Below are 18,533 nucleotides of genomic sequence, written 5' to 3'. Positions count from 1 at the left end.
CCACCGGAGGAGAACGGAGCGCCGGAATGCAAAACGGACAACGGGGAAAAATGCTCGAATGCATGAGACGAACACGTATGCAAATGCAATGCACATGATGACATGATATGAGGTGCATGACAACGATAACAACACACGGAGACAAAAACCCGAACCCGAGAAAATAAAATAACTTAACGCCGAAAATGGCAAGAGTTGGATTACATATTAGGAAAAACATATTCGGGGTGTTACAGATCCAGAGCCCGGACATTCGCCCCCCCCAGACATCCGACCCCTAGTAGCAACATCTCCATCCACCGCCCCATTTTCCATCCTTTTTCACCAAATTTTGTTCCGGTGCCCACCATAGACCACTTATACTTCCGCATACCTCCACCACTTTCGCATCGCCCAACCATTTTGGACCATTTCGCTCTCCGACACTTTTGCTACTTCGAGGTTTGAGAATTTGAGTTGCGGTACCGTATCCTTTTGTGTTTCGGCTAACTAGGTACGGTTCAACATCGACATCACCGCCGCTCATCTTCGTCACGGACGCGTCCTACATCATCATCGCCGTCCTACATCGTCATCAACAACGACCACCTCGACTACACCTTGGTATTCATGCCACCATTTTGACACCACACCGGAAGCAAGACCGGTAACCTCATCTTCGTATTGGACATATCACTCTTGCCATTACATTGATAGCCATCATAGCCTTACTCCTTTGCGTTGCTTACCCATCGAGACTAGCCATTGAGTATTGCCGGCAACGAGACTTGTGCACATTAGTGATCATACTTCCCATAGCATACATACATCATTGTTGCATATATTGGTATCATCTCTTGTGTCACAAAGTTGTCATCGCATACTCATTTGCTATCTTGGTTCGCCAAGCATTGCATGAGAAAAGAGCTCAAACATCAAAGATCCAAACAAGCTTTTAAGCAAAGAGAAAAGATAAGCAAAGAGCTTTTAAGCAAGTACCATAGCATCTTACAACATTAAGATTGTCATACTCGATCGTCTTGGATCATATCATAGCAACACCTTGCATAGAGCATATTTGGGATAGAAGTCGTTGCATTTTTGCTAAGAAGGTTGTGCACAAGTTCTTGTATCCGCCTATTGTGCAATCGTGCTAGCATCTCTCTAGTGTTGTGCAACAAGAGCATTTTTATGGATTCCACATTTTGGCTCACCCTTGGTTGCACAACCCACTTATCTTTTTGCGTGTGTGTTTCCGTGTACCTTATATGCTTGGTCTACTTGTTACATTGCATCTTGCGAGTCTTTCCCAACATTATTGAAGCTCACTTATAATTGCATCAAATTTTGTGCCACCATCCTAACCAAGCTCTACCAAAAGCTTTTACTTGTGTAGGTGTGAGAAACTGATAAGATCTAGTACCAATGGTGCTATTTCCTTGTCCTACATTGGAGTGATCCTCGATCCACTTTCAACTTCGGTCAAGGTACATTTGGTACTCGTTCTTCTCTTTCTACCACTCACATTTGTCTTGGAATGATGGATAGGCCAAGTACTTCTACCAACCGACTCTTCATGGAGCAAGACGACGACATGAACTCCTTCGTCACCAAGAGTCACCTCTTTGGTGCACAACGTGCTTTGCATCAAGAGCAACAAGCTATGAGTGAACGCATCGACAACCTTGCCGCCGACTTGCGACTTTCCGAGCAATGTACAAGGGACTACTTTGACCACAAACCTGACGATCACAAGCAAGAGAATGACGCAAGGATGGACAAAATTCGTGCTTTGTTGCTCAACCGCTCTTCTTCCACTTCAAGAAGGATCCGTTCAAGCCGACACTCCGACTTCACCCTCTCCGGCTCAAGTACACCGACATCGAACACTCTTCGCCGAGCCGCGCGCACCGATCGTCAAGCAAGCCTCAATCCCCTACGCGACACCGACTCTCAAGAGCGCCGACAACGTCAAACTCAAGAGGCCTTTGCACTAGCACGAAAACGGCAACGACAACGCCAACATGAAGAGGAAGAGCGAGTGTGTCTACACCAAAATGCTCAAGATGCCGAGGCACAATGTCAAGAACAACAACTCCGTGACGCTCAAGCACTTGCGGCACAACAAGCTCTATGCGATTCGAGTCGAGCCGTAGCCGACCGAAGCCGACAAGCCCGTGAACAAGAGGAAGCACTTCGTGAAGAAATTCAAGAACGAAGATTTCAAGCTCGCGTGCATCGTCAAGTTCCTCCTCGAGCTCGACAAGCTCCTCCACAAGCTCGCCAAGAACAACAAGTCAATCCAGAGCATGAAGACATTGGAGATCCTCCACGACAAGAACAACATGATGATGACAACCCTCCGCGCCAAGAGCACCACGAGTTGAACAATCATCAACAACATGGGCGTTATCATCCCCGACCCCAACACAATGAAGAGCAACGCTATGGCAAGCTCAAGTTTACCATGCCCAAGTTCAACGGAAGCAACGATCCCAAAGAGTACCTTTCATGGGCATTGAAGGTTGACAAGATCTTCCGTTTGCACAATTATGAAGAAGAGAAGAAGATCGCGATGGCATCCCTTGAGTTCCAAGACTATGTCCTCATTTGGTGGGAACAAATTATAGAGCGCCGAGAGGCAAGAGGTGAACCACCCATCACTACTTGGGCGCAAATGAAGGATGTCATGAGAGCACGCTTCATACCTACCTACTACAACCACGACATCTTCAAGAAACTCCAACAACTCAAGCAAGGAACAAAGAGCATTCAATAATACTACAAGGAGATGGAGATTGCAATGATAAGAGCCAATGTCACGGAACATGATGAGCAAACAATGACACGTTTCTTGAATGGACTCAATCATCCCATCAAGAAGATCGCCGACTTCCAACCATACTCAAATCTCATCGAGCTAGTGCACCAAGCTACCAAAGCGGAACGCCAAGTGCAAGATGATTTCAAGTATGCCAAGTTCTCATCCAAGTCCTACGGCTTCTCCAACAACCAAGCTTCAACGACTCCAACACCGACTACAAAGCCTTCTACTACTAACATCGACAAGTCGACTTCCAAGAAAGCTTCTTAACTACAAGCCATCCTACTACGAGCAACTTCAAGCCGAGAGCTTCATCATCATCAACCCCAACCGATGAGACCGTCAAGACGAGTTCCTTCAAGTGTTTCACTTGCGGAGGCCGAGGCCACAAGTCCTATGAGTGCACCAACAAGCGAACCATGGTCTTCAACGACGATGGTACTTATGACTCCATGAGTGAAGGCAAAATGGAAGCCCTTGAGCAAGTCGCCATGCACCGCCAAGTGAACAATGAAGAAGAACAAGTCTTTTGCGATGAAGACTCAAGTCATGCACTTGTTGTCTCCAAAGTCTTGACTCTCCAACATCACCAAGAAGAAGACCAACGATGCCACATATTCCACACCAAGGCCGGCATCAATGGATGATCCGTCAAGGTCATCATCGATGGAGGGAGTTGTCATAATCTCGCAAGTGAAGAACTTTGCTCCAAGATCCAATTGCCCAAGGCGAAGCATCCACATCCATACAAAGTGCAATGGCTTAGTGACTCCGGCACCATCCAAGTCGAGCACCGAGTACAAGTCTCCTTCAAAATTGGCGCCTACGAAGACACCTTGGAGTGCGACATTGTTCCAATGACCGTTTGTCATCTTCTCCTTGGACGACCATGGCAATTCGATAGAGGAGTTGACCACAACGGCCGAACGAACCACTACATCTTCAAGATGAAGGGCAAGGAGTACGTCCTCCGTCCAATGTCGCCAAGTCAAGTGATCGCCGACACGCAAGCCACCCATCGTGGAGATCATAGTGAGAGAGCGAGCCACCAAAAAGAGAGTGAGCGCCACAAGCCCAAATCGAGTGCCTCCACGATGAGCGAAAACAAGAACCTAGTTCTATTTGCCACCAAACGTGAGATAAGAGAAGTGTGTGAGAACCCATCTAGTGTCCTACACTACGTCCTCGTGTGCAAGCACAATGCACCACAAACTAAAACTTCTCACACTCTTCCTCTAGTGTTGTCTTCTCTTTTGCAGGAATTTCAAGATGTTTTCCCCGATGAGCTACCTCCGGGTCTACCTCCTCTACGAGGCATTGAGCACCGAATCGACCTCATCCCCGGAGCACCTCTTCCGAACAAAGCTCCATACCGTGTCAACCCCGAAGAAACCATAGAAATACAAAGGCAAGTAAAACATCTCATCGACCATGGACATGTGCGTGAAAGTTTGAGCCCTTGTGCCGTCCCGGTCATTCTTGTGCCAAAACGTGACGGTAGCTTTCGCATGTGCTCCGATTGTAGACCTATCAATGCTATCACCGTTCGATATAGGTACCCCATTCCACGCCTAGATGATATGCTTGATGAGCTTAGTGGTGCCACTATATTTTCCAAAATTGATCTTAAGAGTGGTTATTATCAAATCCGCATACAAGAGGGTGATGAATGTAAAACCGCCTTCAAAACCAAGTTTGGTTTGTATGAGTGGTTAGTCATGCCTATGGGTCTTTCGGAAGCACCGGGCACTTTTATGCGCCTTATGAATCATGTCTTTCGCCCTTACATTGGTATATTTGTTGTGGTTTATTTCGATGACATTCTTGTGTTTAGCAAATCTATCAAAGAGCATGTCACCCATGTCCGCATCGTTTTGCAAACTCTTAGAAAAGAGCGCCTCTATGCTAACATGGAGAAATGCCTTTTTGGTGTTGATAATCTCATTTTCTTGGGTTTTGTTGTTTCTTCTAAGGGTGTTCGTGTTGATGAGTCCAAGATCAATGCTATTAAGACTTGGCCGCAACCAACCAACTTGCATCAAGTGCGTAGTTTTCTTGGCCTTGCGGGTTTCTATCGTCACTTTGTGAAGGATTTTAGCACCATTGCTTTGCCTTTGCATGCTTTGAGCAAGAAGAATGCGCCTTTTGTTTGGGGACCATCCCAAGATACCGCATTCAATGAGCTTAAGAATTTTCTTACTCATGCTCCCGTGCTTGCTTTACCCAATTTCAACAAGCCTTTTGAGATTCATTGCGATGATAGTGGTAATGGCATAGGAGGTGTGTTAACGCAAGAGAAGCGCCCCATAGCTTACTTTAGTGAGAAACTTTCCGGAGCGCATCTCAATTATCCTATCTATGAAAAAGAGCTATATGCTTTAGTCCGCGTTTTGCATGAATGGCAACATTACCTTCGTCCCCATGAGTTTATCATTCATTCCGATCATGAGACTCTCAAGTATCTTAAAGGACAAACCAAGTTGAACAAGCGTCATGCTAAATGGAGTGAATTTATTGAGTCTTTTCCTTATGCCATCAAGTACATCAAGGGTAAAGAAAACATTGTCGCGGATGCTCTTTCCCGCATATGCATGCTTGTTACACAACTTGATTTTGATGTCATTGGCTTCGAGCATATCAAAGACTTGTATGAGCATGATGCAACTTTTGCTACTCCTTATGCCAAGTGTTTGTCGAATACATCTTGGAAACGCTATTACATCAAAGATGGATATCTTATGAGAGCTAATAAACTTTGCATCCCCGAGTCCTCTCTTTGTTTGTTGCTTTTGCAGGAATCTCATGGAGGAGGCTTAATGGGACATTTCGGACACGACAATACGTTCGCCACGCTCTCGAAGAACTACTTTTGGCCAAAGATGTTTCGGGATGTCAATCGTTTCACCAACCGATGCTCTACATGTCGCAAAGCTAAGTCCAAAGCTCAATCTCATGGCCTCTATATGCCTCTACCAATTCCATACCAACCATGGGAAGACATTAGCATGGACTTTGTACTTGGTTTGCCTAGGACTCGAAATGGGAAAGATTCCATATTTGTCATTGTGGACCATTTCTCAAAAATGGCACATTTTATTCCTTGCAACAAGATAGACGATGCTTCACATGTTGCTAATCTCTTTTGTAGGGAAATATTGCGTCTACATGGTGTGCCAAAGACTATCGTCTCGGACCGCGACGTCAAGTTCCTTAGCTACTTTTGGAAGACCCTATGCGCCAAGCTCGGAATCAAGCTACTCTTCTCCACGGCGTACCATCCTCAAACCGACGGCCAAACTGAGGTGACAAACCGCACACTCTCCGCTCTACTTCGAGTACTCATCAAGAAGAACATTAATGAGTGGGAGGAGTGTCTACCCATCGCCGAGTTCGCCTACAACCGAGCAAGACACTCAACAACCGGCAAGTCCCGTTTCGAGGTCATCTACGGATTCAACCATTTGTCACCATTGGATACTCTCCCTCTACCACTCCAAGAGCGCATCAATTTGGATGCAAGTCCACGAGCGACTCATCTCAAGAAGGTGCATGAAGATACAAGAAACACCATCGAGCGCCAAGTACAATGCCTTGCGACCAAGCTCAACGTCAACAAGCACCCTATGATATTCAACATTGGAGACCTCGTGTGGCTACACTTTCGCAAGGACCGCTTTCCCCAAGAACGCAAGTCCAAACTTCGACCACGCGCGGATGGACCATTCAAGGTGCTTGCACGCTACAACAACAACGCATACAAGATCGACATCCCTCGTGACAAGTACTCCGTGAGCGACATCCTCAACATCAAAGATCTCTCGCCCTACCATGGTGATGAGGATTTCGATCCGAGGACGGATCTTCCCCAAGGGAGGGGAGATGATGCGGAGCATCCCAAGATCATCCCCATGGACGCACCTACACCTCCAACGACACTACTTGGACCAATGACCCGAGGCCGAGCCCGAGCCAAGGCTATCGAAGATAAGGTGAAGTCACTCCTCTCCGAACTTCCACCCTCTATGCATGAGACATGGCTACTACCTAAGTCCGAGGTGTTGTGCATGATTAGGCACCAAGAGGACCCTCTCGAAGATGCGCATGAAGATGTACAAGTCCCCAAGTCCACGAATGAGGAGAACCAACGGAAGGAGCCAAGAGCATCTCCCAGGCCCCGGACATCCGGCCCCTGGAGCGTCAACCACTACAGCAGCACAGCCGCCAGAAGCTACAGGCCCTGGACATCCGGCCTCGACAACCCGGACATCTGACCTCTCCCGAGCCCCCGGACATCCGGCCACCAGCCCGGAAATCCGGCCCCTCCGAACCCGAGAGAAACAAATGCCACCACTCCAGCCCGGACATCCGGGCCCCCAGCCCGGACATCCGGCGTCGCCTGAAAGCCCGGACATCCAGCGTCGCCTGAAAGCCCGGACATCCGGCCCGACCAGCCCAGACATCCGGCCTCCCCTGTCTGCGCACAGTGAAGGGCCGAGGCCCGTGTATCCCTTCTCCCCCCTAGACTATCTATACTCCTCCTCGCTCAACTTTCTAGGGTTAGCATTGGTTTAGCTCATTTTAGAGATAGAGCATTGCTCATCCACATCGGATCTACTCCACGAGAGAGACCGCGGCCTCTACGGAGAAGATCCCTTTGGATTCAAGACCTCCTTTTGAAGAAGAACTTCAAGACCTCCTCACGGAGAAGACCGGTTACCGTGTATCGTCCCTAGTTGACCGTGGATCGTATATCTTTTCTTATGTACTCGAGGATCTAGCACATGTGTGACTATTTCTTGTTGATTGAGTGATTCTCTCGTGTTTCCCCTTGTGATTCCCCTCGTTTCCCCCTCTCGTGTTCCTCGTATTCTTCGCGGGATCCGCTCCTTTCGTGAAAGATCGGCCGATTAGGGTTTTACCCTACATCAAGACCCCATAAGACCAGCGCATTGAAACCACAACTGTGGCCTAGAAGGGTTTAACCGAGCAAGGCATAAGGGAAACAAATTAAAGGCTAGGGAAAAATGTTCATGTGCCAAGTCTAGTAAAAAGATGGCGTAATCCAAATTGGTGGTGGTGTATCCAGCCAAGGAAGGAGAGGCCTGAGATCGTCAAGCTTCTGCAGGCTCCCGGTCTCGAAGTCCCAGATGCCGAGGTTGCGCCGCCTGACTGGCGTGTAGTGCTGCTGAAGATCGTCCGTCAGATAGGCGCAGTTTGGGCGCAACATGGGATAGTCCTTGATCGGGAGGCACAGCGGCGAGTTCCGGCCGAGGATGAGAGGATTGTCACCCAAGCCTGTCCAGTCCCGACCGCGGACCTTGTGGATCCAGAGGTCAGTTGTGGCAACGCCGCCGCCACGCGGAGTGTCCAGTGCCCTGGCAAAGCGCCTCGTCACCACCAGGATGGCGTTGCCCGGCGTGAACAGGAGGTAGTGCGAGTGCCTAGCAGCGCTGCCTGACGAATGCATCTTCGCACCGTATGCTATGCGCCGCACCGCCGGGGACGACGGGTTGCTCAGGTCGAAGGTGCACACGACGCCGCCCTCGCATAGCGTGTAAAACAGGCCATCCCTCTCGTTGTAGACAGCAATGGCGACCTCCGTGGTCGAGTATGGTTCAGGCAGCGAGGTCCAGCTCTCGTCGCCGGGCCTCGCGAAGGAGAGACTTCCGCACGGCGTGTGTGCGAGCAAGACGATGCACTCCGGCGACGCGCCCGCCGCGGAGATGGCGACCCGGCCGTACACCCAGTCCTTCGCGGTCCGCGCATTGGCCTGTTTCACTTTCGGGAAGCTCCGCATCCCGCGGTCAACGTCGTAGAGTACACCGCCATCGTCGTCCGGGATGCTGTGGATCTTCACGCCCTCGAGAGTGGTGATGGGCGGGAGCGCGGCCCGGGCGCCGGTGAGAGGGTTGAGGAGGTAGGGGTTGGCCGCCTCGTCGGTAGTGAAGAGCCACCCGTGCGCCGACCCGACGACGCCGCGGAGCGAGGATGGCAGGCGGAAGGTGGCGTTGGCAGAGGGGGAGTAGAGCGCCGTGGCGTCGTCTGCTCCGTAGGCATCGCACGCGTATAGCAGGCACGGAGGCTGGTTCAGCGCCGTGGAGGGGAGAAGGAGACGACGGAACGTGGCGGACGCGGAGCGCCAGGAGCAGCAGACGGCTCCCGAGCGGAGGACGTCGGGGACTTCCATCGCGGCCATGGCGACGAGGAGGAGGTCCTCCGGCAGCCCGGACCAGTCCCGTGCTGGCCCCATCGGTCGCCGATCGCGTCTCGCCGGCGCACGTAAGCACGTTGTAGCTGGCAGTTCCTAGTTTCGCGGCGCCGCAATATATATCAGATTAAATCCAAGGGACAAACGACAGGCTATTTTTTTGGCAAATAAAGAAAATTAGAGTCGGCTTTTCCGACTGCTGGATTGAAATCTAACGGCTAGAATTCATCTTCTTTCTCAGGTCATGTGTTTGCCTGTCACGCCTCCTTCCGGTATGGCTGACACCGAGTCACTGGGCCCCACCTCTATGGCAAGTGTGCCGGCAAAGAAAAGGGGATCCACTGAGCAGGGGACAATATCTGAGCTCCGGAGTGCCTCAGCAGTTCGATCTCAGATCAAGCATCCATGGTCAGAGCTTCCGCATTTTTTGCAGAAAGACGCCAAGAAGTCCAGTAATTACATTTAGGTCCTGCGCATCTGTAGATCAGCATTGGACCTAGATCCAGTGACGGAGGTCGCGCTGGAGCACCTGTCCTTAGGTGCTCCCGGAGCACACGATATTCTCCCCATTGAGCAGACAGAAAACGAGATAGAGTGAGCAAAGTATGAGCTAGCTCTACAAGCTGTACAGTGGTGTTGTGGCCCACTTATAAGTAGGCAAGGGAACTAGAATATATGGTGTAGCCGTTAGCTGTGAAGGGTATGTTGCTTATGAAATTTGTAAACATTCTTACATACTTTCTCTCTAAGAAATCTTTTTCCGTTTGTCTATTCATCATCCCAAATTTCTCAAATTATCTGTGACTTTCAATTTTTTCGACCGAAACACCACAATTAATAATCAAAGCTCAGGTTGCTTCAGTTGCACACACGAATCTGAGATCAATCTGTGACTTTCAATATCGTCTGGGGTGGCAAACTTATCTGCCACCTTTCAATGTGTTATGAATGTAGCCTTCGCTTCTTTTCTTAGGAAATTTGTGATTGTTCTTGAATGCTATTCTGATCTATAATGCTAACTGGGAAGGACGCATGCATCACGTGCGCACTGCTTACAAAACTCAAACAGACATAGTTTGTGGCAAAGCTTTCCAAGTGTTCTTTTGGGAAGTGGTGTATATCTCAAATGAAGGTGTTGCAACTAATCCTGACAAGACATTGGTGATGGAGCAATGGCCTATACCCAAAACGTCTACTGAACTTCACGGGTTCCTGGTTTTGACTAGTTATTACAAAAAATTCGTCAATCACTATGGCCTCATTTCTAAACCGCTCGCCCAATTGTTAACTAAGAAAGGACTTGAGCGGCATGAGCAAGCTACTCATGCATTTCTTTCTATGAAAGAAGCTATGCAATTTGTTGAGTAACGCGATTATATTAGGAAACATAGGTTAGACTAGGAAATATTCTGACTTGCCTTGTACTTTAAGTAGATCATATACTTCTATATATATACCCACGAGGCTCAAGCAATACATGAAACTATTCTACCAAATCCTTCTTTCCCTTCTAATATGGTATCTATCGTAAGTCGATCCTAAACCCTAGCCGCCGCCGCTTCCGCACCCGCGCGCCGCTCCCGGGGCGATCGGCCTCCATAGCCGCCGTCAGGGGTCGCGCCGCCCGTACCTAGGGTTCATCCGCCGGCCGTGTTGACCAGCTGCCCTAGAGAGTCTTTTTTCTCGATCCTTTGATTCGGATTTTCTCTCTCTCGCCGGTCGCTTTGATTGGCGTCTCTTTTTTGGTTTTCCGGTCTATGTGTTCCGGTTTGCGTCGTCCATCGCCACCGTCGATCCCGTGCGCCTCTACTTCAACACCGGCGCGATCGGCCGGCTTCTTCACCGACCCGACGGCCTCGCAAGGCGTCCTCGCGTCGGCCCGCCGGTCGCCCCGATCCGGCGGCCTCGCGTGGCGTCCTTGCGTCGGCCCGCCGGTCGGCCTGACCCGGCGGCCTCACGTCATGCGGCGGCCCTTCACCACCGCCGTTCGCGCGACGGCCCGCCCGTCGATCTACGCCGGCCGTCACTGCCCTGCTCCGACCGGGACACCTGCATCACACCGACCCGGCGGCCTCGCGCCATGTGGCGGCCAATCATAGCCGCCCTGCCGCCCGCCGCCGCCGGCTTCATCTTGGACTCCGCCGCCACCGCGCCTTCATCGAGTGGCGTCCCCGACCTCGCGCACGATCGGATTGATCACCCGCCCGCTGCCGTGATCCGCCTCATCTACGCCGGGCGACCGACCTGGCCCGTCGGTTGCGCGCGCCTCCGCAGGTTCCATGAAGACCGTCCCGAGTTCAGCGCCCCTCTACCGATCGAGTAATAGGCTGCCGCTGCGTCGCCCCGTCGGGCCGCAGCGCCGCCGCCCCGTGGTTCTTCTCCCAGCTGCACCGACCCGCGTCACCGTTGCGTCGTCCCTTCGGGCCGTACTACCGCGGCCCGCGGTCCACTGCCGCCTAGAGGCCATCCGCTCTAGGTCGTCCCCGTGGCAGCACCGACCCTCGCGCCGCCACCGCGTCGCCCCGTCGGGCCGTAGCGAGCGTGGCACGCGGTCCATGCCGTCGTCCAGAGGCCGTCCCTGCGGTTGCACCGACCCACGCTCCTCCGTCGCGCCGCCCCTTCGGGTTGTCGTGCCGCAGCCCGTGGTCCCTACCGCCGCCCCGAGGTCTTCCCGTCGTCACCTCGACCTGCCCGCCACCACTGCGTCGCCCCTTTGGGCCGTAGTGCGGCGGCCCACGGTCCACTTCGTCGTCCACGCGCGTTAACTTCCCGTGGTATGCATCGCGCCACCTCCCTTGGCGCGGGAACGCCACCGTCTGCGCCGGTCTTTGTCATGCTGTCGGGTTCTTCGCCTACTTAGAGCACCGCCGCCGCGCTCCTAACCTAGCCGCCGTTGGGCCGCCGCCGCCGCTCTTCTTTGGCTGCCGCCGCTACCCACGTAGCCGCCGCCGCCGCCCGTCCACCTCCTTCATCTTCGTCCAGCACCGGCCCGTCGCCAGCGTCGCCGTCATCTACCCCGACCACTTCGTCTACTCCGACAACCGCAGGCGACATCGGCTCCGTGCTGATTGACGCCACAACCGTCGTCGAGTCCTTCTTTGCTAGCCTCTCCGACTCCTCCGACATGGCGTACAACTTGTGCAGGTCCTCGTCTATGCATGCCCGGTGCTGGCAACACCGATGCGTACCTTCGTCCACGACGTTTCCCCGGGCCTGGCAAGTCTGGTGTGGCGCTTCGTCAACTTCGTCTTCGTCCGTCTACGCATGCCCGATGCTGGCAACACCGGTGCGTGCCTTCGTCTACGATGTGTCCCCGGGCTTGGCAAACCCACTGCGACGCGTCGTCAACAACGTCTTCTTCCCGACGCACCACTACTTCGACACCACTGCGCCCATGCTAACTCGGCGCCCTCTTGCGCCCGCGGCTCCATGGCGACATCCTCGACACCAGCTCCCCGACTCGACATCGACCACGACATTCTTCGCGCGGCTACCTCGACCACGGCTACACCACCCTCGGCTCTTGGCTACCTCGACAAACGGCACAAAGGGCTACCGCCTGCTTGAGCAACCTCGTTGGTTTCCACTCCAGCCACGACCCCGCGATGCGTCGACCGTTACGATTGTGTGTGTGTGTGGGGGGGGGGGTGGGGTGTCCGTCGGCTTGCCTTCAGATTCTTCTCCAGTCTCACCGTCTGCGTCGCTACCGTTGTGACTGCGGGGGGATGCTGAGTAACGTGATTGTATTAGGAAACATATGTTAGACTAGGAAATATTCTGGCTTGCCTTGTACTCCAAGTAGATCATGTACTCCTATATATATGCTCACGAGGCTCAAGGAATACATCAAACTATTCCACCAAATCCCTCTCTCCCTTCTAACACAATTGACAGTAGTATTGGCTTTACCATGACTTAGTGCACCATTTACTGAAATGTATCTGGATGTTATCTGGATGTTATCAACTCTACTGTGCTTCCTAGATCGAAACATGTTTGGAAAGTTAAAATTCCTTTAAAAATCAAAGTGTTTATGTGGTTCGTGCATAAACAAATTATTTTAACCAAGGATAATTTGGAAAAACATAATTGGACAGGATCTACCAGATGTAATTTCTGTGACCAAAACGAATCAATCAAACATCTTTTTCTGGATTGTCCTATGGCAAAAATTATGTGGCGGTCGGTCCATATAGCTTTTAACATTACTCCACCAAATTCTATCAATACGTTATTTGGGACGTGGATTGATGGGATAAATTATGATATAGCGAGAAACATTCGTGTAGGAGTGTGTGCTTTATTATGGGCAATCTGGAATTGCAGAAATGATTTGGTTTTTAACAGAACAACAAATATCAACTTTTTGCAGGTTATCTTCAGAGCCACTGCATTGATCCGTATGTGGTCGTTACTCACTCCAACGGAGGCTAGGGAGCGTTTGGTTACTGGGTCTACCCGATGGGAGACGGTAGCACGTGATATTTTCAACCGGTTTGGATGGCGGTCATGTAATAGAATAGGCATGTAGTGCTCTTGTCTTCTTATACCAGCCGGTTGTGGCTTTGCCTATTTTATTTTAGCTCTTTTAGAGCCATTTTCTTTCTTTCTTTGTTCGAGACTAGGCGACTTATGTTGCATATTTTGCTTGTTAATAATATTGGCCGTATGCATCATTCAGATGCAGAGGCTGAAACATACCCCCCTTTTCGAAAAAAGTGCACCATTTACTGTCGAAACATATGATTGCGACACTGGAGCCGGTGCGGTACTCATGCAATGGGGCCATCCTATAGCTCATGTGCGCAAAGCATTAGGGATACAAAACAACAAACTTTCCATCTATTAATAAGAATTCTTAGTTGTGATCATAATTGTGGACAAATGTAGGCAATATCTATAGCAAGGGCCTTTCCAGATTCTATAGACTACAAAAGCTTGTGTAGTTCGTAAGATTAGAACTTGGCAATTGATTTACGATGCAAGGCAATGCCAAAACTAGTGGGTCTACAATTTTAGATCATTTACAAACGTGGAGTTGAAGATGGAGTTGTACGCTCGTTATCTCGAGTGGGAAAATTTACCGGAGCTCCATGCCATTTCCTTTGTGCAGCCTGAGTGAGTTCAGGAGGTACCAAGTTCATATGTCACGGACGTAGAGGCCACACAACCGTTACAAGAATTGATCATTCAGTCTCCGAATGCAAAAGGGTATGCTTTAAAGAAAGGGTTGACCGCATACAAAGGGTGTATGTACGTTGGGGATAACTCTTTAGACTAAAATCAATTGCCTCCCTACATGACACTGCCGCAGGGACACTCTAGGATTTAGGCCACATATAAACGCTTAAAGCAATTGTACTATTGCCCTAGTATGAAAGTGTTGGAAAACGTTGTATGGGAAACAAAAAAAGTTCACGCAGATCTATCCATGAAGATGCATAGCAATGAGGGGAAGAGTGTGTCTATGTACCCTTGTAGACCGTAAGAGGAAGCGTTTCACAATGCAATCGATGTAGTCGAACTTCTTTGCGCTTCAACCGATCAAGTACTGAACACATGGCATCTCCGTATTCTGCACACGTTTAGCTCGGTGACGTCCCTCGCCTTCTTGATCCAGCAAGGCGTCAAGGTAGTAGATGAGTTCCGTAAACACGACGGCGTAGTGACGATGATGGTGAAGTGATCTCCGCAGGGCTTCGCCTAAACACTACGAAACTATGACCGGGGGTGTAAACAGTGGAGGGGGACGCCGCACACGGCTAGGCAATTGTCTAGGGTGTGCTAGGCGCCCCCGCTCCTCATATATATAGGTGGGAGGGAGAGGGGAGAAGCCAAGGGGCGCCCGAAGTAGGTCTGTATCCTAATTGTGCTCCTGCCCTTGGCCGCGCCCCCCTGCCATGTTTGTCGCCGGGGGAAGGAAAGAGGGGGGACGGAAGGAAGGGGGAATCCTATTCCACTCTTTCCTTTCCCTTCCCCTCATTCCTTCTCCTCCTAGGCCGTCTCATATGGGGGGCGCACCAGCCCCTTGTGGCTGGTGCATTTCCCGTCTTGGCCCATAAGGCACATATCTTTTGCGGGGGTGCCCGGAACCCCTTCCGGTGACCCAGTAAGTACCCGGTACCCCCCTAAACACTTCTGGTGTCCGAATACCCTCATACTATGTACCAATCTTTACCTCTCAACCATTTCGAGACTCCTCGTCATGTCCGTGATCTCATCCAGAACTCCGAACAACATTCGATCACCAAATCACATAACTCATATAATACTATATCGTCATCGAACGTTAAGCGTGCAGACCCTACGGGTTCGAGAACTATGTAGACATGACCGGGACACCTCTCTGCTCAATAACCAATAGCAGGACCTGGATGCCCATATTGGATCCTACATATTCTATGAAGATCTTTATCGGTTGTTGGGGATATAACTATTAGGTATAACCCGCCCAGGAGGGGCCGGGTCATCCCTATGACAATTCATCACAATGAAGCCCAAGATCATATGGCGGTTCATAGATAGGCTTGGTAGAGGGCTTAGACCCGAAGGCGGCTTAAGGCACATGGATATAAACCGCCGTGTATGTAAACTTGTATTGTAAGTCATGCAAGAAAGGCCACCGAGCCGGATACGTTTGAGGCAGTCCTGGGGGGTCCTCGGGCTTCCGGCCTGTTAGCCATGGGCCGGACTGATGGGCTATGAAGATGCGAAGACCGAAGACTACACCCGTGTCCGGATGGGACTCTCCTTGGCGTGGAAGGCAAGCTTGGCGACTAAATATGTAGATTCCTTTCTTTGTAACTATTGGGGATATTACTACTGGGCGTAAACCAGCCAGGAGTAACTAGATTAACTTTATGAAGATTAGAAGCCCATGAAGACGTAAGAATGATGGCGCTTTATGAAGGCCCAAGGCCCAAAGGCGAGTTAAGGCCTTTAGATGTAAACCGACCTTATTATGTCACTTGCGTTGTAAGATACGAAGTATAGAGGCCGAACCGGACACGTTTATGATCCGGCTTCGGGACTCTGTAAACCGGCGAGCGTCAACCTATGTATATAAAGGGACGGCCCGGCAGCGGTTTAGGGACAAGAAACAACAACTCGAGGGCCAGTCAAAGCGGATTCGCTCCCTGGTCATCGAAACCCTAGCAATATCAATCACGACTAGATGTAGGCTTTTACCTTCATCGAAGGGGCCGAACTAGTATAAATTCCCCGTGTCCCCTTGTCCGGTTTAACCCCTTTAAGCTAACCCGTTGTGATGGCTCCATGACTAAGTCCTTTCACAAGGAGATCTGCCGTGACAAACCCACGACAGTTGGCGCCCACCATGGGGCTATCACGATGGTTTCGAGTTCTTAAAGGGTAGCTTTGATGGACTCAAGGGATATGCTGTGGGCCGGATGACGAAGATTCGTCGCGGCAAGCTCTACATCGACAACGCAGGATGGGGCCCCGAGGCCGATTCGATTGAATACGGATACCGGGTCCCCTTTGGTGGAATTCACGTCTTCATCGGCAAGATTGGTGAACCGGGCCCTGAGCCGGACACCTGCACCGACATCATCGAGACGGCTCAGCGTGCAAGCCCTTCCCGGTTCAGCCCGTGGCGAAGCATGTTTTCGCAGGCGTCATCCATGGAGCAGGATATGAGGACGGACCAGCATCCGATGGAGAAACCGTTGTCTGCTCCGACGACGAGTCTTCTGGAGAGACCGAATCGCTCTATCAGTTGCAGGATGGCCGGATTGGTGGAGGTTCCGAGGGCAACAGTATTCCGGACTCCCCTGATCTGCCCAATCGGGGAGCTATCTTCATGGCCGGTACACAATCAGCACCCCACTCATCAACCGCCATGGTGATGCTCTCCGGTTCAGCAACAGCCACACCGACAGGGGCAGGGGGCTCTGCGCCACATCCGGCTCAAGTTCTGTCTAACTTGTTCGACGCTTTGGCAACATTGATGGCCGCGGAGGTGGACGCAGCAGCCTGGAATCAGCACAACACGGAGATTGCAAAGGTAAAGGATCAGATAACCCAGGCTAAAGCGGATCTAGCGGCAGAGAACGCTAGGATGGCTACGGAACGGGCCGAGTTGGAAGCTCAGGCCTACCGGATTAGGCTGGATCAGAACGCTTCAGAAGAAGTCATGAGAAGAAGATATCGATCGCATCTCCCGTCGAGTTATGAGCCAAGAAATCTCTTCAATACGCCAGGAGCAGGAATGAGTAACCAGCCAATAGTAAACCAGACGGAGGCACCAGGGACAGGAACGCCGATTCAGCCGCGCACGACGGACCCGCCTCGTCAGAACAACATTGTGCCACAGTATGTTCCAACACCTCCCGGGCATTACTCCAACCCTCTGAACAACATTGTGGCTGCCGCTTCATGATTGGCAGCCCTCCCAACCGACGGCGAATCACCAGTTGCGATTGAGACACGACGGGCCAGAGATCTCCTTCAAACAGCTCTAAACCAGCAGCAGGCGTATTCGCACAGTCGTGAGAGGATTCATTCCACTCCCCGTCCAAGCCGGAGCTACAGCAGGAACGTTGAGGATGAACCGGCCATGTCAAGCAGTGCACGTCACCGTAATTCGCTGCGAGGGCACAACCCGGCAGGGGGAGGTGCTAATGCGCAGGATGTGGTGGATCATGGTCGCGCACGTCGAGAGGCCGAGTTAGCAGCTCTGCACGGAGCCCGTCAACATACTCCGGTTCACCCCACCGCTTCAGTAGAGCCAGGTGTGGTATTCAGTTCCATAGGGGTGCCGTGTCTCACTCCCGCTTTGCGTAATGTGAGACTGCCCAAGGACTTCAAAGGACCTCGTAAGGTACCCAATTACACCGCCGATCTGCAACCAAAGGCATGGGTTGAAAGCTACGAGATGGCAATGGAGATGTTAGATGTGGATGAAGCAGTATGTGCTAAATACTTTACCATGATGTTGGAAGGAACAACTCATACTTGGTTGAAGAGCTTACCAACTAATTCTGTTGGATCATGGGCCGAATTGAAGCACCGGTTTATCTAGAACTTCAAAGATACTTGTAAGCAGCCCATGTCAATTGTGGATCTGGCCGCTTGTGTCCAAGAGGATGGGAAGTCCATGACCCATTGGGTAAAGCGGGTCTCAGCTATTCTGCATTCATCGGATCGTATCAATGCAGATACGGCAGTGCTAACGTTGGAGGGTGATGTCTACTACACAACCTTCTTCTTGTAGACGTTGTTGGGCCTCCAAGTGCAGAGGTTTGTAGGAAAGTAGCAAATTTCCCTCAAGTGGATGACCTAAGGTTTATCAATCCATAGGAGGCGTAGGATGAAGATGGTGTCTCTCAAGCAACCCTGCAACCAAATAACAAAGAGTCTCTTGTGTCCCCAACACACCCAATACAATGGTAAATTGTATAGGTGCACTAGTTCGGCGAAGAGATGGTGATACAAGTGCAATATGGATGGTAGATAATAGTTTTTGTAATCTGAAAATATAAAAACAGTAAGGTAGCAAGT

General features: G+C 51.0%; 1 protein-coding gene across 1 annotated transcript; it reads right to left on the bottom strand.

Moving 5' to 3' along the window:
- Window positions 1-7,844: 7,844 nt before the first annotated feature.
- On the bottom strand, window positions 7,845-9,053 carry LOC125532865 (F-box protein SKIP23-like). The gene has a single exon (XM_048696748.1). It carries the CDS (start codon window positions 9,051-9,053, stop codon window positions 7,845-7,847), a length of 1,209 nt encoding a protein of 402 aa, XP_048552705.1.
- Between the last annotated feature and the right edge of the window lie 9,480 nt (window positions 9,054-18,533).

Source organism: Triticum urartu, chromosome 1A, assembly GCF_056163025.1.
Source record: "Triticum urartu cultivar PI428250 chromosome 1A, HENAU_Tu73, whole genome shotgun sequence".
Lineage (NCBI taxonomy): Eukaryota > Viridiplantae > Streptophyta > Magnoliopsida > Poales > Poaceae > Triticum > Triticum urartu.
The sequence above is the reverse complement of the archived record's forward strand: the minus strand, read 5'-3'. Positions and strand labels throughout refer to the sequence as shown.

What these genes read in the sequence shown, in the direction of transcription:
- LOC125532865 (XM_048696748.1), bottom strand. Translation starts at nt 9,053, where the DNA reads ATGGGGCCAGCACGGGACTGGTCCGGGCTGCCGGAGGACCTCCTCCTC.